We start from the raw sequence: 23,881 nt of genomic DNA, 5'->3' as shown, positions 1-23,881 counted from the left end.
GTTTCCTAGCACACACTTCCTATAGCCTGTGAAGAACAGGTAAGGAACCTGCTTCACCTTCACCAATTTTTTGTTACGTATATTGCTTCAATAGTCTCTCAAGCGTCGTCGCCTGCGTTTGTGGGATCTAATTCAGATTGTCTGAGTCTTGTGCGACGCCCTACGCATCAGAACAACGACTACACGCGAGATGAAGCATCAAGCCCGCCTCCACAGCGGAAACCATTGGTGAGCGATTTGTTCCTGGCGATCCTACTATTTTTTATTATCCATTTTTCTAACTTGAATTCATACTTACCAGAGCTATCGTTAATTTTTTGAGGCATCTGAAGAGTTTAGAATCGTGGATTTTCCTCCCCGTGCAAACACTAGATTATTTTTTTGGATTGGTTAACTAACAGTTCTCGACGATTATTTGTTGCGGACACTGTTGTTTTCTTTTTCTTTTTTTCCTTTTATTTACTTGATTCAAGGACTGCCAGTGGCCAAAGGGCACTGCCACCTTCTTTTGCTTTTACGATTATTATTACTTCGAACATGGCTAGAATACAATGGTTCAGCTTAATCCATGAAATGTACGGGGATGGATTGTTCTCAGCTATTGATCGATTAATCCTGCAGCATGTCCTTTGCTGACTATTGTGTTTCAATGGACAAGGATGGTGGAGATACAGTGAGCATGAAAGTCATTATTATTTTTAGCCTTGGCACTATATGTTTGCTAGCAATGGTTACATGATTCTTCTTTCAGAATAGACAGCAAAATCAGAGCCTTTACTGTTGTTTATATTCTTCAGGTAACCAAACCTTGCTTTCTCTCAAACTGGTTTGTTGTGTGCTTCTTGCACTATCGATGCAATTGTTAAAATTTCTAATTTAAGATAATGTCAACTACATTTGGTGACTATTTCTGCTTCGTATATATTCTATCCCCTTTGTTTGTCCCTTGTTGGGCATTGTTGTTGTTAGATAATGTCATCAGCCTTTTCTATGCAAGAATGGCAGGGTGAGCGAAACTTTAATAGGTTTGGTGGATGGTTGGGTAAGTACTCGACTACTAACAAAAACAGAAGGCTACTGGAAGATGTCCACAGTCATATTCTTGCCTCCCAGCAAGCAAACTTGGACAGGTTGTTGCTTTTACATATATTTGAGATCTACCTGTGCCCTCTTTCGTGGCTTGTGCTTATCGTCACATATCTAATTTGTTATTAGTGTGCCGGTATGGTATAGCGAGGCTATCCGTTTTCTTATCTGGACATGTCCTGAATCTGCACTTATTATAGTTTTTTGTATCTTTGTTTTAGACCTCCTTAGGAGGTTTCCCTTGTATCCGAGTCCATTTTGGACTTTCCCTACTTGCTTCTTAATATAATCATGTGCAGCTCTCCTGCGCGTCCGAGAAAAAAACCTGCTCTTATTATGTATTTTTTGTGTGCATCATTGTTGTTTGATATGGGACTTTCCCTACTTGAGAACCTTGCACTTAGATATGGGAATCCAATAATCATATTGAACTTAATAAAGGCAAGGGCAGCATCATTGTTGTTTGATGTGAATGTCTTGACTTATGCTTATATTGTCACTGACTTTTATAGCTGAGGGTTTAATCACCAAGTTGATAGTCTTCTGCTTTTTGTTATAAGTCTGAAATTCTGAACCCCTTAATTATATTTCAATCAGACCCACGAGAAGAAGCCCCGTGAATCTCTGCTCTGTGCAGAATTTGCAAAGGCTATTCATTACATTAACAAGAGCCTATCTGATGACAAGTGTCTAAAATTTCTGCACATGGATCTGAGTAATCTTTTTTGAAGGTAATGCATTGTATTACAAGCAAATCTTATGTAAAATTGCTCCTTCAGTGTAAGACAATCATCTTGTATGTACCTTAGTGTGAATTACTACCTGCTACTTTCAGGAAAGGCACCAATGTGCTTGCACTGTTGAGCAAGGTGGCATCAGATGTGTTGGATCTAACTGAATTCCTCCACTGTGAAATAAGTACATCAACAAAATTTGATGACATCTCAAGGTAGTGATATTTTTCCTTAATAATGCACAAGTTCAAGTTGCCAAGTGATAGGAAAGTAATAGTGAAGCTAAGTTCGTCAATTTCCTTAAAGAAGAACCTCCACTGGAATTTATTTTATGACGTACTTTCTCTAAATATTTATGCCAAATTCATATGTTAGAGATCACAATTCTTTTTTGTACATTTGTAAGTGCTTGTTTTTCAGTTCTAATACCCTTTATCCTTTCATTGCAGTGAAGAAAAAACTGTTGCCAAATCACGTGATGACAGAAGTAGCAGAGATCAAACTGAATGTGCAGCTAAGTTGGTACCTCTTTTATTACAGAAGGGTGTCCTCAGGACAAATTGTATAGACTGCTTGGATCGCACAAATGTTGCACAATTTTCATATGGTTTAGCTGCTTTAGGGCGTCAACTTCATGCACTGGGACTTGCTGAAGCACATAAAATTGAATTGCATGATCCTCTGGTTGATGATCTGATGGATTTCTATGAACGGATGGGTGATACATTAGCTATTCAGTATGGTGGCTCTACTGCTCACAACAAGGTATGTCTCGTTATATTAGCTTACTCTGGAAACGTGTTCTACATTTTTCACTACTGAAAGGCTTCTTTCTTTTATAAGGTTGTGCTTCTTTCTTTTGTGAATATACAACAACAACAATAAAGCCTTTTAGTCCCAAACAAGCTTTAGGCATGTGAAATCATGAATAGTTGTTTTCCATGTATTCCTATTCAAGGCTAAACCTTTGGTATATTACATCCTTTTACGTCTCTTTTTACTGTCTCTTTCCATATCAACTTGGTACGATCTCTACTCCTTAGGTTGTATGAGTGGCGGGTGGTAGAGCGCAGGCTGGAAGAACGGGGGCGAGAGGACGCCGTGCTGTCGCACGGTTGGGAACAAGGAGAGGAAAGGAAATAATCTCTTCTTTAGATTAATTGCTCGCTAACCATCATGGTTACAGAGATAGGACTTATATAGTCCCTGACAGAAACAAACTCCATATCCTAAAAAACTCCCTCTAACAACTCCTTATTTCTAGGACTTGTCTAATATGTAACAAACTCCATATCCTAACAAACTCCCTCTAACAACTCCTTATTTTGGACTTTCCCTACTTGCTTCTTAATATAATCATGTGCAGCTCTCCTGCGCGTCTGAGAAAAAAAACCCTGCTCTTATTATGTATTTTTTGTGTGCAAAATCTCAGCAATCTTTTTCTGGTTGTAAATATGGTTTTGAATACTACTTTTTTCTTTGGCAAGTATAAGACTTAGATTCGATATAAGAGGTAAATGGTTTGACTAATCCAATTGACTGGAGCTAAATGATTGGTAGCCAATCCACACACTTCTTGTGTCATCGCTCTCTAAAGGGAAAAGATTGTTTCACAGTGCCATTTTGAGTGAAGAGGAATAACGTAACTAGATATTTTCTAAAGCCGGATTATTTCATACTGAATTTTGTTTCCTTAAATTGAGGTTATGAGGAAAAACCATGGATATCCTGAACATCAGCCCAAGAGCCATGTTCAGGTGTGGTACTGGTACATAGCAGGGTGGCGGTACAAATTGTCTTACATTTTCTTGAACCTACAGAACTCAATCCAACTCTTTTTGTATTACAAATTATGTTCGGTTACAAATTATGTATTACAAAATATATATATGTGGCTCTCCTCTGCCTTCTTATTGTTTCTGGATACTAATTTTATTGTGTTATTGGATTAGCGAGCTCAAAGTTTCTACATAAGTGCATTCTACCCTATGCTTATTCTTTTTTTTTGTTGAAAGGTAAACGGCCAACAAGTTCTAAAAATCTGCATAGTGTCAAATTGATGGAAATGTTGTTAAGTTGAGATTCACTCTTCAACCACGCTAAAGGGTTGCGTCACCTATGAAAGCTCTGCCCCTCCAAAACGAGATGTTGCTCAGATTGAAAAAGGTGTTAGCAGTGCTGTAAAGGATGCCCAACAGTATCCTAGGGAATGTAATCTTCTGAAGCTTTCAAATCATATAATCACTATTCATTATTTTTCGCTTGTTACTTCTGCTCGTATCAAGGAATTTCCCTCCTGAAGGTGCACGTTCAACTCTATCACGATTTAATTGTTTACATACTTGTCTGCAGCATCTCCACGAAGGAAGTCAGCTTCACCACCTGAGAAACGGTCTCCAAATCAAAGGGCTGAATCACCCAGGCGTCCACCTGACCCATCACTTATGCGTCGTCCAAATCGAAGGTAACTAAATTTGATAGAAAAAAGTTGCTCTAATGTAGTTGAGATATTTGTTCTCACCATCACCTGTAACCTCGCAAATGAAACTACTGGCAATGTACTTGTAATAAAATATGCGATACTATTATTAGAGAACTGACATATTTTGCGGATGAAATCTTTCAACAGATATATAGGTTGTCCATAAAATATATTCGAAATCAAAGATCAAAACTAAAACATTCATCGAGACAATTAAACATTCAAACTATTATTATGAGTAAAAACTATCGTACCAGTAGCAATCAAAATGAAACAGATGGTTTGAAAAAGCAATGTTGTTGACATTGACTACATAAAAATGTTTTTATAATATAAAAAACATTAGAACTACAAAAATAGTTAAAGAAGACCAAATATTTATTTATTTTCATTCGCAAGGAATCTTAATTATCATAAAAGAGGAACACATTATGGTAAACCGATACAGGAAGATGGTGGATTTATGATAGGTCATAAAACTATAAATATAAGTAGTACAACAACAATATATGTACGTAGAGAATATTTCATCAGATTTTGTAAAGCTTATCATCAAATTGGGCCAACTAGACACAATTTGCTATGGTTTCCTTTCTAAAAAAGGGAGTTTGCATATCAATGAATTTTATCATATTAATCACTATTCTTATAATATCTTGTTCTGCCTCTCGCTCGCGTGGGTTGTTGGCCGATCGACGTAGCTGACGTCTGTTGCCCCCGACCCTCACACCACACTCTCCCTCGCACGCCGCCGCTATCGTCGTCCCTAGATCCGTGTTCTTCTTCCCTGTACAGACGATGCATCCTCACACCCTCCCCTGTGCTCCCTTCCTCCAACGATATTACATGTTCCCGTTGCAACGCACGGACATATATATATATATATATATATATATATATATATATATATATATATATATATATATATATATATATATATATATATATATATATATATATATATATATATATATATATATATAGGGACGAGGTAATGGAAGCCCTGGGCTTCCATTAGTACCAGGAAGCCCCAGCCAGGTATAGTCACGTCCTGTACCAACATGCGTCTCATCGGGCACGGGTTCTTACTCAGACAGATTTTAGCGTAAAACATGAACTAAAACAGCATAAACGATTACGAATTTTAGCGTAAATCGTAGATCTGTTTCAAAACGGTGAATGCGGGCCGAAAATTACGGCGTAAAATTCTCGCGCGTCCCATCGTGATCGGGTTCTGACTCGGACATATTTTAGCGTAAAACATGAACCAAAACAGCGTAAATGATTACGAATTTTAGCGTAAATCGTAGATCTGTTTCGAAACGGCGAATGCGGCCCGAAAATTATGGCGTAAAAATCTCGCGCGTCCCATCGTGATCGGGTTCTGGCTCGAACATATTTTAGCGTAAAACATGAACCCAAGACAGCGTAAATGATTACGAATTTTAGCGTAAATCATATATCTATTTCGAAACGGTGAATGAGGCCCAGAAATTACGGCGTGAAAATCTCGTGTGTCGTACATCACGGGTTCTGACTGGTAGATTTCAGCGTAAAGCGTGAACCAAAATAGCATAAATCGATCTGTTTCGTAACGTCGAATAGGGCCAAAATTACTGCATGAAAATTGCACGCTTACGATCATGCGCAAGTTCTGGCTCGGCCGGATTTAAACGTAAAACATGAACCAAAACAGCACAACGTAAACGAGTATGAATTTTAGCGTAAATCGTCGATCTATTTCATAATGGCAAATGCCACGCATGAGGTTGTCGCAAAACACATCAATAAATGTCGTAAATTGGCGTAAAACATATCAATAGATGTCATAAATTGGTGAAAAAGGCAACACATGATTTGAGGTAATTATAGCATAAAATGCAAGCTAACCATCTACAGAAGAAATGTTTCAGATTTTACAATAAGATACAAGAGATAATTATTCTTGTACTCAACAATGAGAAGGACTTCTTTTGGCAAGGCTTTCATAAAAGAGTACGTAGTCATCATCAGTGTTACCACTGAACTTCTACGGTGAACTCCTATGTTCAGTGCTCCGAATTAATGCAATAAAAAACAAAATTAATAAGGCGTCTTTGAGGTGATATATGTATGAGTACATGATGAACTGCACAGTCCAAATACTCAGCTGGCTTCAAGAAGAGATCAACAGTGGCTTCCCTACTCCCTGCATGCAACCACAGGTTTTATGTTGTCATCAGTCGTAACCGTGCACCAGCTGTAAAATATTTAGACCCAAGCCACTACTGCTAATGAATGCATATGACAATCTAGAGCCGGTATTTTATACCTCAATTATTAGCTCTACACTTGTACAACAAGCTTATCTATCTAAATGCTAGAGTCTATGACCACTTATTACTGCAAACTTACGCGAATTGTGGCCACTAGGAAAGCTCTTGTGCCCATCTTGTAAGAAGTTTTTCTCACCATGACAAATCACATCACCAGTCACTTGATCGTATAACTGCACCCAATATATCATAGAGGCACTGTGTTAATTTAAGGATGAAAATCATCTCTAGGAAAGAACTATCTACACGCAAATGAATACAAGTATACCTGCTTTCCATCAGGAAAGCATCGCCAGAAGTCTGGCCTTGGTCTCCCTATTGCAGTCTTTATTAAATCAGTAAAGACCACAATTATCAACACAGCAAAAAGAACACCCGGAGGATTTATATGAATTATTCAGCGACATGTGAATCAGCAACTCAGCACAATGAAGAAGTAAACTAACAGAAGATAGCAGGGACATTTTAAAAAACCTAGTGCTGCCTGATGCAGATCATAAATGGCTCTCGTGGCAACATATATGGATATGAAGATGAGCCAGGGACAGAGTATAGAGACCATCTAGCAAAAGGTTGAACACCCCACATCAGTGCTAAATAGAGTGAGTTCGAGCTTGCATCATCAGACAACAGAATTGGAAGGTAGTGTCATAAACATACAGCGGAGCCCAAAAACTTCACTGCATGTATCACACAGTAATATTACTTACTTGTCGAGGGAATTGTGGACATATAGTGCACACAAATGTCAACATGACAATAGCATCTTAGCAAATATACAAAAGGCAAAAGGCCTAAGGCGTCATACAAAAGGGCCCAACCGTGTGAGCCTAACATATTTCTAACAATTCCTAGATGAGAAGCATCAAAGGCACAAAAAGGAAAAAAATATACACTAGGAAAGGCTATCAATTATGCTTTATGCATCGCAAATAGCCTTACAGTACCACGGTAAAAAATAGTTCAGAAGTAAAATGTCATGTTACCAGTAACACTTCCATTATAGATGCATAAGTAGATGGCCTCCCAATTCCAAGTTCTTCTAGCTTTTAAATCTGGAGATAACAAGGCGCAATATAAAAATCTGAACTAGTAGAACCGAATAAAAATAAATATTGTTTTATTGCAGAAATGAGCAGTGCTCAAAGTAAACAAGTGAAAAAAATAAGCCATAGAAGGTTATTGCTTACCAATGCACCCTCAGAATAACGTGGTGGTGGTTTAGTGAAGTGCTGGCCAAGATGCACGTTAACAGGAAACACCAAGTCCTTAACCTGGTAAGGAGATGAATTACGTAATGGAGTAGTTAAATGGCAAATAATCTGCAGCAGTCAGACAAATGGTTCTGAGTAGACAAAAATGCATAACATAGACAAATTTTCTTGACATTTTTTGAAGGTCCAATTATGGTTCGGCACAGTAGCAGCATAAATAGACGGGCTTATTTTGTCGGACGGTTTAAAGTCCAGTCCTGATCACCGGCCGAGAGCAGAGGAAGCATATGGCATCACAAGTCGGGCAGGATTCCCAGGGCCTTGCCGTACTCGGCCATGTCGTCACAGATGTCATCCAGCGTCCTGTACCTGAACTCGAAACCTTCCTTCACCAGCTTCGCCGATGACAGGCACACTCTCGGCTTCTCAAGCCGCTCGCCGGAGCTGCATGCAAATAAAGGTGTAGGCAAACGGTATCAGTCGATCATCATCGGCAGCAGAACCCACCCACAGCTGTGTACTGTACATGAAGCCGATCCTCTTACTTACAACAGGTTCGTTTTGACGCCGTACTGCGGGTACTTGTCCGCCAGGAAACGCGCGAGCTCGGCGACGGTCGTGTTCAGGCTGCAGCAGACGTACCTCCTCGCGGCCGCGCCCTCCTCGGCGGCGAACAGCTCGGCGCGGCAGACGTCGTCGACGTGGACCAACGGCAGGCACCCGGTGGCGCTCTCGATGGCGTCCAGCACGGCGAACGCGGCTTCGTCGCCTGAAAAATGGCGCAGGATGACAACCAATTAACGACATGCACGCATGATTCATCCACGCCGCCAGTCCTCCGGTCCGTGCCTGGCGCCCTGGGTTGAGCGGGAGCGAGCCACAGCCTCACCGGATAGAAGGGAGAGGCAGTTGGGGACGCTGGTGCGGGCGGTCGGGGCCGGCGCGGCGCCCACGGTGAGGCCGGGGCAGACGGTGACGAGGCCGATGCCGTGCTCCTCCGCGAACCTGCTCGCCTCCTTCTCCAGGAGCACCTTGGACACCGGGTACCTCTGCAAGCACAGCACATCCGTCAAAAGCACATCAAGGGGCAATATTTGAAAAATTGGAAGCGAAATCCTCAGATCAAATTCCCCTAAGAGCAGTGCAAATGGGAGGTGTGCCCGGGCCGGCTTGCGACTGCGACATCGCGGAGACGAGGAAGGGGAGGCACCGGCCGTACGGGGGGTCGTGCGGGTGGGGCAATCTACAGGCAGCGATCCACAGATCCAGCAGTTTGATCAGTAGCCAGTGGAAGTAGCTTCCAATCCCCCGCCAAAGCAACAAAATCCCAGCGGCAAAACCACGGAAGCCTCCTCGGCTATCAATCCCCATCACCGAAGAGATCGAGCTTACTCACTGGGGGCGCTGGCGCGTCGAGCCAACACCGGAGAGCCCCGAGACGGCGAGCAGCGGAGGATCCGCCGCGTCTGGCTGCCTCGGAGGATCTGCGCTCGCAGATCCGGTCGCTTTTGGCAACTTGCAGTCAAGGAACGAGGGAGGGAATGGCGTGCCGCCTGGGGCCAGAGAGCAGCGCCGAGAGGCGTAGGACCGTGTGAGGTGGAGGCGAGGGCCGTGGAGCCACCGCACCAAATCGCCGAGCAATGGCGAGCGGGAGTGGGATCTGACGACACTGTTGATGTGGAGCGACGACAGAAGAGTGCACGAAGACGAGAAATGACAGATGGATGAGGCAATACCGTGCGACGATGTTGGGGGACCGAGACGCCACGCACGAAGACGGCGGTGTGGCAGGGGCGGGGGCGCTTGGAGACGGCGATTGTGGGAGCACACGACGGCGAGAGCGACGAGGAAATCAATTAGGGTTGCTAGATGTTCGGGCGAGTGGTTAGGTTTGGGGCATGCGGTGGGGTCTGGCCAGGATGCAGACTCGGTTGATCGACTGGTGGGCCATGGTGTGCGGACTGGGGCGGAAACGTGGGCGTGGAGCCGTGGACCATAAGTTGCGCTGAGTTGTGTTAGTTTGCATAAAACGGGAATGTAACCATCATAAACGTTTGTGCAGGAGATCGTAAATGGTCTGACGATTGTTTGAGTAGTCTCGTTTGGCTACGCTTAACTCACCTGGTTGGCCGGTCGTGTGGGTGGTTGGGGCTTTCTCTACCTACACAAAGCCCAGGGCTCTAAATACCTAAACTATATATATATATATATATATATATATATATATATATATATATATATATATATATATATATATATATATATACACACATCTTTGGCGAGGCAGGACTAGCCGCCTGGCCGGAGCCGAAACGGACGGTATCGTCGTCGCATATATTGTTACGAACGGAAATTGAGCGGCTTTCACAAGTCACAGGTGTGAGACCATGCCATGCACAGCACAGTGTTTCCTTTTTATTCGCACACGTTTCGTGTTCGTGGCACCACGGGAATAAAGTTGCTGATGGCCAGTCGATCGGGTCAGTGCATGTTTGCTTCAGGTATGGTACATGTGAATGGTGCTTCGCCTAAATGAAATGAACGTGGCCCTTGGGGGTGGCCCGTGTAGTGCGTTTGCTGCGTTCCCCTTTTCTATCCTGTCGCTGAAAGTGAAAGAGACACGACCGACCAGTCGACCATACGGTTGCTTTGCTTGCGGGGGTCCAAGATGCACTCTCGGCGGTCTACAAGGCAAGGTAACGGTGGTCAAAGTGTCAAACGGACCGTGAGCAGGGCTGTTTCTATGCTGTCAATGGATATTCAGGAATACAAAATGATGCAAAAAAAAAATAATGGCTGCCAGCAGGGGCAGGAATTTCCAGACGTCGGACCGTTTGACTGGTCCCCACCGCAGCGTTGCCGTTGCTCCTCCTACCGACCTGCCTGCCTGCCATGCCATGCATACCGGCCTTCGTCCACTCTCCAGCTGCTTCTCTTCTCTTCTTCTTTTCCTTCCTCTCAAGGGTCAAAGCTCAAAAAACCCAATACCATACCGGGGCGAGGTCAACTCTGCTCGGGGGTTGACCTCCCAGTCCCATCCGGCCATCCCGATACCTATAAATACGCGCGCAGTCCGTGCACCGCCAAGGTCAGCCCATGCCGGGTGCCATCTCTCCTTCCTCGAGGTCGAGGACGAAAGCCAGTCACGTGCATTGAGCTTGAAGCCTTCATCCGAGAGAGTTGAGCTGTTGAGAACCATCTCAGTCTCAGGAGAGAGGACCGGAGCCTCGAGGCCCAAGAGAAGAGAGCTTAACGATGAGGCGCGCGGAGCCGGTCGGCGAGCAGGCGGACGCGGAGCGGCGCATGAGCGGGTACAAGGGCGTGCGGCGGCGCCGGTGGGGGAAGTGGGTGTCGGAGATCCGGGTGCCCGGCTCGCGGGAGCGCCTGTGGCTCGGCTCCTACGCCACGCCCGAGGCCGCCGCCGTCGCGCACGACACGGCCGTCTACTTCCTCCGCGGCGGCGGCGGCGCGGGCGACGTCGCGGCGCTCAACTTCCCCGAGCGCGCGGCGGCCGCGTACGGCGCAGGGGGCCGCCTGTCGCCCCGGTCCGTGCAGCGCGTGGCGTCCGACGCCGGCATGGCCGCCGACGCGCAGCTCGTCGCGGCGCGGGAGGACACCCGCGCGCTTCGCGCCGGCATTGGCGGTGGCGCCAGCGCGCGCCCGCGCGATCGGGATGCTGGTGACGCCTGCGCGGGCCGTGCGCACAACGCTAGCCTTCACAGTACGGGCGCCGGAAGGGAGCAGCCTGTCTCCGGGGAGATTAGCGTGGATGACATGGATATTTTGCTGTAGTTTATTGATAGCAAAAAAAAAACACATGGGAGTACGGAAATTAGCCGATGCAATAAAAACCTCTTTTAACGAACAGTACCATCGCCGATGGCACTGTTTCGGTTGCAACACATGCAAAAACTCTGTGGCTCCCTCTTTGCTGAGCCTGGCGTTTGCATCCCAATGGTGAGGAGTCTGGAACGAACGGACCGAGCCCATCGAGATCAAAAGTCCAACAGTTCGAACGTCCCGTTGGCACGCCAAAAAGGATTTAACCCCAACTTGGCGATGGCGAGGGTAAATTTTGACTTGGCTCGTGCAGCCTTGACTTACCTTCTCCGGCGATGCACTGATCGTCAGGTGATAGAGAAGCCGCTTCGGCTGCCCCCAGCTTTGGACTTGTGGTCCCCGACTCGGTCGCGACCGTGCGTGGGCTGCGTTGCAGTCTCTGGAAGAAGGCGTGCTGTGCTGTATGTATCACAGCACAGTTCAGTATCCTGCTGCGGGTACATTTGAGTGACGCAGAGGATGCGGTGACCGTCACCAAGACGCGTTGAATTGAACAGCCATTAATAATAATAATAACCCCGGGCAACGTCAATGTTATTTTTTACTACACAAGATGCTTTGGTCAACAGATTATGGATAGATTAGTACGCGAGAAGATAACAGGAGGGCTTGCACGCGCATACCGGCAACGCTAGGCAAGGCAGGCCACGAATCAAAAAGAAAACACGCATCCATGGGTGCCTTCTGAACTCCGGCCGATGACGGATGTCGCCATCAGGCAGGCATACGCGCTCAGCGTGCCTCGAGCTCAAAGTGCCTTCTTGGTCGACCAAACAAAAGGCAAATCCATTTTCGGTGAATGTGCGAGAGCACACGGGCACTCGGATCGTATCGTACCGGTGCTCAGAATCGTGTCAGCTGGCCGCTTGCCACTAACACTATGCATGCCTGCAAACGTCTGTTTCTGGACCACGCACAAGCCATAGATAGATGCAGACAAAGTTTCAGCTTTGGGCACAGCAGGCAGCAGACAACTTGAGGTCTTCAGGCTTCACGGTGCCATTTTCATCAGAACACACCAGCCTTCTCCAGGTCAGTCCTGAATCCAAAATCACATGCCATGTGTAACACCCAAAAGTCTAGATGAATAAAAAGGTGAGGCTTTCAGTATATATTATTATGTGGATTTTTTTGTGGATATACAAGTTATAATGTCCAAGTGATTAACTTAATTAAACAAATAATAATTTAAAAACAAGGATTATGCACCATGCTGGATATTTTTGTGTGTATGTGTGTGTTGCAATTAACCTAAACTTGAGATAAAATCATGTTTGAACTTGATACCGAATTTGAATTCAACTTGAGACTAGAAATGGAAATCGAAAACAGAAAATAAAAAATATATAGAATGGCATTACGGGGTGGTGTCTCACCTCAGCCCAGCCAGACCCGTCTCCTTTCATCCGTCCTATGGCCAAGATGCCAGCCCATTTCCAAATCGTCCAGCCCACGCCTTCTTCCCGAGCCCGATCTTTACCGGGTTGCTATGCATCGCAAGGGTATCATAACTACCCGCCAACGGAGCGCTCGTTGGCTATCAATTGCTTGGCGTGGTATATATGTAACTGTTGAGAAACCCTAACGAAGGGTTATGTGGGCAAATACCTGCTTTGCTCCTGAGGGGTCTCACATCTCTATATAAAGAACATGTGCATCCCCTCATAATACAGAGAAGAGAAAGAGGCCGAGGCTCAACCCTATATCATGTGTCTCGTGTGTTTCCTCTGTCATGCTTATGGGAAGGGAGACGGGTTCTCTACAGCTTCTTGTGCCTCTACTGCTGACGGGATGGAAGGGAGCGGATCTGGTGATCCATGGTGTGGGGGACAGATATCCCTCGGGTCCACTGGAAGGATAAAAGACCTCACGAAAGGCCCAAGAGCCCAATAAATCGTGAGGTCACTCCTTCATGGGCCTGGGGAGAAACGACCAGTGAAGCAGATCGACATAAGGCCGGGTGGGCGCAAACCCGGACGGCCCCACAGCATTGAGCAAGCGACCGCAACAGAAGATCCGATTTTCCCGCGCTGGAGCCCCGTACGACGGAACCACGCGAGGATAAGTCGGCAGAATCATAGAAAGATAGACAAAAACGGTTCACTATCTTTTAGGTGCACATTGTTATCATATCCACATGTATTGCCTCACGGTCGAATATATAAGGCCTAGGGGGCACCCTTTCAGAACGATCGACCCCATTACTATTCAACCATCCACCCCAACTCTCTACGCTTTAGAGAGCTACCTTGTAACCCATTACACAAAGCATACTCGCCAGGACGTAGGGTGTTACACATTTCAAAGCGGCCCGAACCTGTAAACACTGTCCATTGTTCCTTGTGCATCTGGCACGAACCATTTAGCTACAGTCGGCGACACCGTCCTACTCCTAAAACACCTTGAGGGGCAACCCCGGGTGTGCGGTCGGACCCAAAACACCGACAGCTGGCGCGCCAGGTAGGGGGTGTGTCGACGATCTAAGCTAGCTCAATGGCCGTCACCTTCCACCGCAAGATCACCCTTCGTCCCGGATCCATGTTCTGCTTTGGAACAATCTCATCCATAGCAGATGAAGAGGGAACTCTACACCGCATTGCCGATCCGCCAAAGAAGAAGTCCACTCCAACACGCTCCGAGAATACCGGGGTGAGGAAGGAAAAAGCGCAACCTCCAGCGCTCCGAAAAAAGATCGCCTTCGGCAAGCCAGGGGCCGGGAGCCCGCTGACCCGGAGAACTCCACTGTCTACTTCCTCGACGAAAGAATGGACGCAAATCGCAAGAAAGAAGGAGGCAAACAAGACCGGGAGGAAGCAAGTTGCTCTTTCCGTTCCTCCGCCCTCAAAGGAGAATGGAAAGAAGATCGCCACGACAGCCGCGCCATTCTACCCCGATGTTCTTTTCATCGGGAGAGTGGAGTCGCCCCCCGTCTCCGACGACGAGCCGACCGCGCCCGGAGAAGAACCACCTCAGCGGGAATCCCGCCAGCGGAGAAACCGGCGCCGAAATATTCGGCGACATCACGAGGCCGGAGAACGGGATCCGGAGCAACCTATTTCGCGGGACGAGGTCTCGAAGATAGGAGAAACTCCGGAGGAACGCGTCTTCAGAGAACGAAGGAATTCCCGCCGACGTGATCGCCGACGAGCTCAGGAACAAGCCGAGCAAGATGCGAGACAGCGCCAGGAAAATCCACTCTTCGGGCGCAACCTGAATCCCGACTTCGCCCGAGCCATGAACACGCCGAGTGAAGTCGGAGGGGTACTAGCTCGGATAGCTGATGGACTCCCTCGGACTCCCGACACCGAGGGCTATCGACGACTGTTCACCCAGGCAGCCAACCATCTTCTACCGCTCGCTCACCCGTCGAACGATCTATGACACGCCATCAACAGTCGCCGGGACGCGCGAAGCTCCATCAACGCTTCGCGTGAACGACGGCATGAGAACGAGATCCGCCACTGGGAGGAGTACGACAGGGATCATGGCATCCCAGCTCGGAGTCAGGCAACCAGAACCGAGTCAGCAACGGCCTCGACTGGCGGTACTACCCGGGGACGGTCGAGGAACCACAACAACTACTCCCCTCCCCGGGACAGACATCATCCCCGACGACAGGAGGACACGTGTGGAGTGATAGCCCTTACTCCACGCCTTAGGGCCACTCAGTGGCCCCCTAACTTCAAGGTATCCAATGTCGACAAATATGAACCTAAGCAAGATCCAGGAGGCTGGCTGGCCGTCTACACCACTGCCGCCCGAGCCGCCGGAGCATCTGAGGACGTGATGACTGCGTACTTACCCATTGTCCTCGGGCAAGACGCACTGCAATGGCTGCGACATCTACCTCGACACTGCATCGATGACTAGAGCGACTTCAGTCGACGCTTCACCGCCAACTTTCAGTCCCTCTCCGACAAACCAGCGCAACCATGGGACCTCAAATCCATCAAGCGTCGGGGGGGACGAAACTCTCTGGTCGTACCTCAAAAGGTTCCAGACCATGAGAAATCGTATCCCCGAGGTCACGGAGGCGGCCGTGATCGAGGACTTCTACAGAGGATCCAATGACTCGGCCTTCGTCCGAGCCATACTGCAGAAAGCGCCGACTACCTCCGAGCAGCTGTTCCGGGAAGCCGACCTCTACATCACCGCCGACGAGCGAGCTCAGGACCTCATCGGGGGAGTGAAGCCCGCACCGGCAGCGCCACAACGCGACGCGAACCAGCAACCCGACAAACGCTGGGAGAAAAGACCTCGCGAAGAGGTGCACGCCGCCGGACCACCTGCCTCTCGCGCCCGGGGAGGACCTCGCGGAGGCGAGCGCATGCTGGACGACATCCTCGACGCCCAGTGCCCGTACCACAAGGACATGCGCCACACCCTGCGGAACTGCAGGGACTTCAAGCACTCCATTGGACACGGCCGACCCTTCCAACCTCTACCTCCTCCTCCGCCGCAGGGAGGACCAGAAGAACCACGACAACCCCAGCAGCAGGAGGAGGGGGAAGGAGGAGCCTTCACACGCGTTGACAGGGAGGTCAACGTCATCTTCGGCGGACACGGATCACAGGAGAACAGAAGACAACAAAAGCTCAACACGATCGCCAGATATTGGTGGCGACCACCGGTCCTCCCGCTCCGTACCAGTGGTCGAAGCACCCGATCACCTTCACTCGGGCAGATCAATGGCTCAACTTCGACCACCCAGGCAAATATCCGCTCCTCGTCGATCCGGTGATCCGAGAGAGCAGGGTGAAGAAGGTGTTAGTGGACGGGGGGAGCAGCATCAACGTCACCTTCCCCCGGACACTCCAAGGCTTGGGAGTTCACCTTAAAGAGCTCCGCGAGTCAGACACGCCTTTCTTCGGCGTCGTGCTGACTGAAGGGGAATACCCACTGGGCCACATCTACATGCCCATCACCTTCGGAACTCCGGAGAACTACAGAACCGAGTTCCTGAGGTTCGAGGTGGCAAACTTCGACTGCGGGTACAACGCCATCATCGGGAGGCCGGGATTGGCAAAATTCATGGCCATCCCGCATTACACGTACATGATATTGAAGATGCCAGGACCACAAGGAATCAGAACTGTGCATGCTGACTTCCAAGGCACCGCAGAATGTTTCCGAGTGGCCATCCAAGCGGCCCTCACCATCAAACCGTCGGCGACTTCTTCAACGCAGGCGAACTCTAAGCCTGAGGAAGACCTTACAGCACCGACGAACGAAGCTCAAGCCGCGACCTCTATGCGGCCGACTGAAGAAACTAAAAGGATTAACCTGGGGTTTGCTGATGAACGCAAGACTGCCATCATCAGCTCCAGCCTGGACGATAAATAGGAAGGCGCGCTCGTCCGGTTTCTACAAGACAACCGAGACGTATTCGCATGGCAACCTGCGGATATGCCGGGAGTCCCGAGAGAACTGGCCGAGCACAAACTGAAGGTCTACCCCCAGGCAAGGCTGATCCAGCAAAAACTACGTCGCTTCACGCCCGACAAAAGAGAGGTCATTCGCGCTGAGTTGGCTCGCTTGGTCGCGACTAGGTTTATTAGAGAGGTGTTACATCCCGAGTGGTTAGCCAACCCTGTTCTTGTACTCAAAAAGAATAAAGTGGATTGGCGCATGTGTGTCGACTATACAGATCTCAACAAACATTGTCCAAAGGATCCCTTTGGGCTCCCTAGGATAGATCAGGTGGTAGACTCCACCGCTGAATGTTATGTGCTGTCTTTTCTGGACTGCTATTCCGGATACCATCAGATCAGTTTGGCAAAGGAAGACGAGGAAAAAACAGCGTTCATCACTCCATTCGGTGCTTTCTGCTATACCTCCATGCCGTTTGGCCTCAAAAACGCTGGAGCGACTTATCAGAGAGCCATTCAAACATGCTTAGCCGATCACTGGGGCAAGCGTGTGGAAGCCTACGTGGATGACGTGGTAATCAAAACAGAGAACTCGGAAAACTTCATCGAAGACTTACAGCTGGTTTTCAACAGTCTACGGTGATATCGATGGAAGCTTAATCCCGAAAAATGTGTCTTTGGGGTACCGGCAGGGAAGCTACTCGGATTTATTGTCAGCCACCGGGGAATTGAAGCTAATCCGGATAAGATTGAAGCTATCATGAAAATGGAAGCTCCATGATCACAAAAGAAGATTCAGCGACTTACCGGATGTATGGCAGCCCTGAGCAGATTTATATCCAGGCTGGGAGAAAAAGGTTTACCATTTTACAAGCTACTCAAGAAAGTGGACAAGTTTCAATGGACTTCAGAAGCACAGGAAGCCCTAGATGCACTGAAGAAATTCTTGACAACCCCACCAGTACTGAAACCACCACGGCGAGCCACATCAACTCAACCAGCTGAAGATCTGCTGCTGTATATCTCTTGCACGACTCACGTGGTAAGCACCGCATTGGTAGTCGAGCGAGCAGAAAAAGGACATGCCTACCCAGTGCAACATCTTGTTTATTTCATCAGTGAAGTTCTGGGTCCCTCGAAGAAAAAGTATCCTCAAGTTCAGAAGCTATTATACGCAGTACTTCTAACTGCCCGCAAGCTACGTCACTATTTTGATGACCACAAAGTCATAGTAGTCACTGGTTTTCCGATAGGGGACATCCTTCACAACAAGGAAGCCATTGGCCGAATAGCCAAGTGGGCCTGCGAACTGGGATCTCATGACATCGAATTTCGACCTCGCACTGCCATTAAAACCCAAGCATTGGTTGACTTCGTATCAGAATGGACTGAACAACAAGTACCAGAGAACCCAGAAACTGCAGAAGTATGGCGGATGTATTTTGATGGCTCGCTGAAGCTGCAGGGAGCAGGCGCGGGAATTCTCTTCATCGCACCTGGAGGCGAGCACCTCAAATATGCCCTCCAGTTGTTATTTCCAGCCTCCAACAATGCAGCCGAGTATGAAGCTCTGATCCATGGACTAAACATCGCCATATCATTAGGCATCAAGAGACTAATGGTATACGGAGATTCTTTGGTAGTCATAAGCCAGATAAACAAAGAATGGGACTGTTCGAATGATTCAATGGGAAAATACTGCACTGCCGTCCGAAAACTAGAAGATAAATTTGAAGGCCTGGAATTTCATCATGTAGAAAGAGATCGAAACACGACAGCCGATGTATTGTCCAAGCTAGGATCCAGTCGAACTCAGGTCCCACCCGGAGTCTTTGTACAAGAAATACCACAACCAAGCATCTCAATGGATCAGGCAGAAGATTGTAATATCGTGAATCAACCAGAGTCAGGCTCTGATGACTGGAGAAGGCCGATCATCAGATATATCAAGAATGAAGAGGAACCAGCCGATAAAAATGTAGCCGAGCGCATCGCTAGACAGTCAGCTCACTACACACTCATTGGGGAGACACTATACAGAAGGGGCGCATCAGGCATCTTCATGAAATGCATTCTATCGTCTACTGGGAAGCGACTTCTAGACGAGGTCCATGCTGGACAATATGGAATACACGTAGCGTCCAAGACACTAGTCGGGAAAGTCTTCAGGTCGGGATTCTATTGGCCAACAGCGAAAAGTGATGCAGCCGAGTTAGTTCGGAGGTGCGAAGCTTGCCAGTACTTGTCAAAGCAACAACATCTACCAGCACAGCAACTGCAGACCATACCGGTGACTTGGCCCTTTGCATGCTGGGGGCTAGATATGATTGGACCTTTCAAGAAAGCTCAAGGAGGATACACTCATGTACTGGTAGCAATCGACAAATTCACTAAATGGATAGAGTTCAAACCCATTGCTTCTTTGACCTCAGCTAAAGCCGTGGAATTCATACAAGACATAATATTCAGGTTCGGAATACCGAACAAGATCATAACCGACCTGGGATCCAACTTCACAAGTTCAGAGTTCTTTGATTTCTGCGAGCAAAAAAGCATTCAGGTCAAGTATGCTTCGGTAGCACACCCGAGAGCCAACGGGCAGGTTGAACGAGCTAACGGGATGATATTGGAGGCACTCAGGAAAAAGGTTTTCGATAAAAATGAAAAGTTCGTAGGAAAGTGGATAAGGGAATTGCCCTACGTCGTTTGGAGCCTAAGAACCCAACCTAGCCGAGCTCTGCATGGAAACACTCCTTTCTTCATGGTCTATGGGTCAGAGGCAGTACTGCCTGCTGATCTCAAGTTTGGGGCGCCAAGGTTGATCTTTGAAAGCATAGCAGAGGCCGAAGCAACCAGGCTGGAAGATGTCGATGTACTCGAAGAAGAGCGGCTGAACGCAGTAATTCAATCGACACGGTACCAGCAGACTCTGAGACGCTATCATGACAAGGTCGTGCGACAACGATCCTTTTCAGTAGGAGATCTCGTTCTCCGCCGAATTCTAACGGGGGAGGGACGACACAAGTTATCGCCCTTATGGGAAGGACCATTCATAGTAGCAGAAGTCACTCGGTCGGGATCATATCGTCTCACTCAAATGGACGGCACAGAAATTGGGAACTCCTGGAATATAGAACACCTCAGGAAGTTTTATCCCTAGCTGTATTTCAAAAGCTATCGGGACGACGATGTACTCTGTAAAACGGGAAATATGTCATCAATAAAAAAGGCTTCAAAGATACTCAGTTTGTTCATGATTGACTTGCATTCTTACTCAACTCGGGGTGACCACTATGCCCTGCTAACAGAGCAATCGGCTTAAGTCGGCAATGACTTAAGGCGGTGCAACATGCTCGCGCTTACTTAACTCGGGGTGACCACTATGCCCTGCTAACAGAGCAACCGGCTTAAGTCGGCAACGACTTAAGGCGGTGCAACATGCTCGCGCTTACTTAACTCGGGGTGACCACTATGCCCTGCTAACGGAGCAATCGGCTTAAGTCGGCAACGACTTAAGGCGGTGCAACATGCTCGCGCTTACTTAACTCGGGGTGACCACTATGCCCTGCTAACGGAGCAATCTGCTTAAGTCGGCAACGACTTAAGGCGGTGCAACATGCTCGCGTTTACTTAACTTGGGGTGACCACTATGCCCTGCTAACAGAGCAATCGGCTTAAGTCGGCAACGACTTAAGGCGGTGCAACATGCTCGCGCTTACTTAACTCGGGGTGACCACTATGCCCTGCTAACAGAGCAATCGGCTTAAGTCGGCAACGACTTAAGGCGGTGCAACATGCTCGCGCTTACTTAACTCGGGGTGACCACTATGCCCTGCTAACGGAGCAATCGGCTTAAGTCGGCAACGACTTAAGGCGGTGCAACATGCTCGCGCTTACTTAACTCGGGGTGACCACTATGCCCTGCTAACAAAAGCAATCGATTTAACTTAGTAACGACTTAAGGCGATCTCGCATGCTTACGATTACTCATATAGGGGTGACTTCTATACCCCGTAAACAAGTTTCAAAACCATCACTCAGCATTTTACTACTGCAAATTTATGTACTGTTGAATTCTAAAACAATAGGAGAGTAGCAATATCACTCAAATGCCGAACTGGTGTCCTCTAGCAAATATCCGACCATGCTAACCGCGCGCTCAAAGCACACAAAATATTTCTCTATTTTGCAATATCTTTCTCAGGAGCAACCGACGAAGAAGGGCGACTTGAGGAATTAGGAGCAGCGTTCACGTCAGCCCTTATGTCTTCAGGAACAACCACGTCGGGTCTCCTCATCAAGATTCGCCCGCGCGAATGGCTTTATCCATGGCTTTGTCGCGCTGGGCCCTCAGAGTAATGGAAGTTTCTTCAGCAACTTTGGCAGCCAATTGAGCGGTCTCTAGCTCCTAGGCGATGGATTTCTTGGAAGCACGGAGTTCTTTGATAGCAGCATCCTTAGCCGATATCAACTGCCTGAGACGGATCACATCATCCGTGGATTCCTGCAGCTTACAACGATGATTGTCTAACTCCTCCATGGTAAAGCGATGGCTTCTCTCCAGGATGGTCAACGAGTTGCTAGAATCACGATACAGTCTGTCAAGATTGTCACGAGAAGCGACAAGGGCACTTTTTTCTTCCTGCAAACAAGAATCAACTCCTTCAAACATCAAGCGAGCAATAAGAACACATCAATAGAAGGCACAGTTCATAAGTCACCTTTTCAGAATCAAGCTGAGCGCGAAGAGTAGAGTTCAGCGTCTTAGCATCATTTAGAGCAGCAAAGACCTGGGCCAGCTCAGTCTGGCTTTGAGAGTACTTTTCCTCAAAATCAGAACACCGCTAGACCAGTTCAGCCTGACCTTGAGAATGTTTTTCTTCAAGAATGGAAATCTACCGAGCCATATCTAGCAAGAGACAATCAAGCAAAAAGAGTCAAAATGTAAAGCAGTTCAATAAGGTAGACAAAGAGAAGCAAAAGAGTACTAACCAGCATTCATCGCCTCCAAATCAGAGACACGATGTTGGAGCAACACCGGATTCCAACGTGCCAGAGATGAAGCTCCTTCTGGAACAGAAGCACCTTGCAACCTCAGCTGACTAGCCATCTCGTCCACCAATGCCTGATATGGAGAACAGATGAGCGTGTTGACAGCAGTTCGTACGGTGTAAAAGTCAGGCCAGAATATATCACAGTACCTGAAGATTGGAGAAGAACGAAGGGACTCCCAAATCGTGAGAGATCAATTGATGACCTGGCATAAGGTCGCCACCCGAAGCAGCTTGCAATGAACCAGCAGGGACCAACTCGGCACCATCAACAGAGCCTAAAGCTTGGTCAGCGGGAACGCTAGACTCTAAAGCGACTCCCTGGCCCAAAGCTTGGGCTACCACCATGCAACCGGAGCGCGGAGAAGATCCTGCGTGAACATCCATGGAAGTACAAGAGGGAGACCCCGCTCGGATACCCTCGGGGGCTGGGCTATAGTTTGCGCTACCCACTTGAGCCGTATCATCTCCGGCAGTACCCTCGGGGGCTGGGCAGTGGCTTGCGTCTCCCACCCGAGCCGAGTCATCCCCGGCAACATCCTCGGGGGCTGGGCAAGTGTCAGCACCATCCTTGAGGACCAAGTTCTCTGCAGTAGCCGCCTCTAAGGCTGAGGGTCCCTCAATTACTTCCATGGGAGCAAGACGATCCAAGTCAGTTTCCTGACCCTCAAGACCACGCTCTAAGGTCGATGAGGCGCGGGATGCTGCCCGGGACGATCCCAACCCAGCGTCGAGCACATCAGCACAAACCTCCATCACACCATCATCCGCTGGCTCTGATAACAGGTCTTCTGGAACCATATCTTCAAGAGTCTGATCAAAGTTTGCCAGGGACAATTCTTGTAGACCAATGAGGGCAGACAAAGCAGGAGAAGGAACTCCACTACTTTCCCCACTGGCGACATACTGCCGACTGTTCTTCTGAGTCAAAGGGACCTCATCTTCTTCCTCCCCGTCGTTTTCATCAGCAACACAAACAACACACCCATTAGGGTCAGCAGCAGGTGGAGCACCCCCATTGGGGTCAACAGCAGGTGGAGCACCCCCATTGGGGTCAGCGTCAGTAAATTCAGGAACAGACACTTCTTCAGCAGCAGGAACCGAAGGACCAACATCCCGATCCAAACTAGATACTCGCCGGAGACGTCTCTTTTTCTTTTTCTGCTCATCAGCAGGAGGATCAAGTTGATTGGCTCGGGAAGGGCGTCTTGGGCGAACACTGACAGGCTTCTGAATATCCAAGGTTATACCAGCTTCTCGGAGAGGCGCCACCACCAATGTCCCAGCAGGAGCAGCATCAGAAGAGTCCTCAGCCAGCATATCGAGCATAGCACTTATCTCTGCATCACTAGGATCCAAAGGCACCTCAAAGTGGATCTGCCGTTCATCATCAGGAATTTCCCCGAGCGAGGCAACCAAGGCGCTAACTTCTTCAGCTGAGGGTCACACTCTAAGGCCCAAACTGCCATCAGCAACAGGTGGATTCGACACAAAAAGAGTGAAGGCCTTGGGAGGAGGTAGGTTCCAGGCTGAGTATGCCACTGGGGCACCAACATTTGATACCTTGCCTCTAAGAATCATCTCAAGTCGGTTCACCAAGTCTACAGAGGGAATTCTTCTGTTGGTAACCCGAGTTGAGTCAGCTAGGCCTCGGTACAGATAAGCCGGGTAAGCCCTGTCCTTCAACGGCTGAATGTTCTTGAAAACAAAATCAGCAACCACAGCCTCTGCAGTCAGACCCCTCTCCTTCAGCAGTCCAACTTCAGCTAGCAAAGCCCCAGCCTCAGCCA

At 48.1% G+C, this 23,881-nt stretch overlaps 2 protein-coding genes and 1 long non-coding RNA gene across 3 annotated transcripts; 1 reads left to right on the top strand and 2 right to left on the bottom strand.

Moving 5' to 3' along the window:
- Window positions 1-1,042: 1,042 nt before the first annotated feature.
- On the bottom strand, window positions 1,043-3,647 carry LOC103650911 (uncharacterized). Its single transcript, XR_564475.2, has 2 exons — window positions 3,214-3,647; window positions 1,043-1,411 (listed from the first exon to the last, which is right to left on the bottom strand). It is a non-coding gene; the product is annotated as an uncharacterized lncRNA (long non-coding RNA).
- Window positions 3,648-7,963: 4,316 nt separating this feature from the next.
- LOC103652362 (anthocyanidin reductase ((2S)-flavan-3-ol-forming)) lies at window positions 7,964-9,202 on the bottom strand. The gene is made up of 4 exons (XM_020550958.2): window positions 9,002-9,202; window positions 8,721-8,880; window positions 8,381-8,600; window positions 7,964-8,275 (listed from the first exon to the last, which is right to left on the bottom strand). The coding sequence occupies exons 1-4, from the start codon at window positions 9,200-9,202 to the stop codon at window positions 8,125-8,127; spliced, it is 732 nt and encodes a 243-aa protein (XP_020406547.1). The 3' UTR covers window positions 7,964-8,124.
- Window positions 9,203-10,917: 1,715 nt separating this feature from the next.
- On the top strand, window positions 10,918-11,645 carry LOC100280906 (uncharacterized). Its single transcript, NM_001367148.1, has one exon. It carries the CDS (start codon window positions 11,087-11,089, stop codon window positions 11,621-11,623), a length of 537 nt encoding a protein of 178 aa, NP_001354077.1. The 5' UTR covers window positions 10,918-11,086; the 3' UTR covers window positions 11,624-11,645.
- Window positions 11,646-23,881: the final 12,236 nt, after the last annotated feature.

The sequence above is a fragment of the Zea mays genome, chromosome 3 (assembly GCF_902167145.1).
Source record: "Zea mays cultivar B73 chromosome 3, Zm-B73-REFERENCE-NAM-5.0, whole genome shotgun sequence".
Classification (NCBI taxonomy): domain Eukaryota; kingdom Viridiplantae; phylum Streptophyta; class Magnoliopsida; order Poales; family Poaceae; genus Zea; species Zea mays.
This window is presented reverse-complemented; position numbering and strand designations above follow the sequence as displayed.

Coding starts and splice junctions, on each gene's coding strand:
- LOC100280906 (NM_001367148.1), top strand. CDS start 11,087: ATGAGGCGCGCGGAGCCGGTCGGCGAGCAGGCGGACGCGGAGCGGCGC.
- LOC103652362 (XM_020550958.2), bottom strand. CDS start 9,202: ATGGGGATTGATAGCCGAGGAGGCTTCCGTGGTTTTGCCGCTGGGATT. Junction 8,881..9,001: donor CCGCGATGTCGCAGTCGCAA/GCCGGCCCGGGC, acceptor CTGTGCTTGCAG/AGGTACCCGGTGTCCAAGGT. Junction 8,601..8,720: donor CTGCCTCTCCCTTCTATCCG/GTGAGGCTGTGG, acceptor GCCATTTTTCAG/GCGACGAAGCCGCGTTCGCC.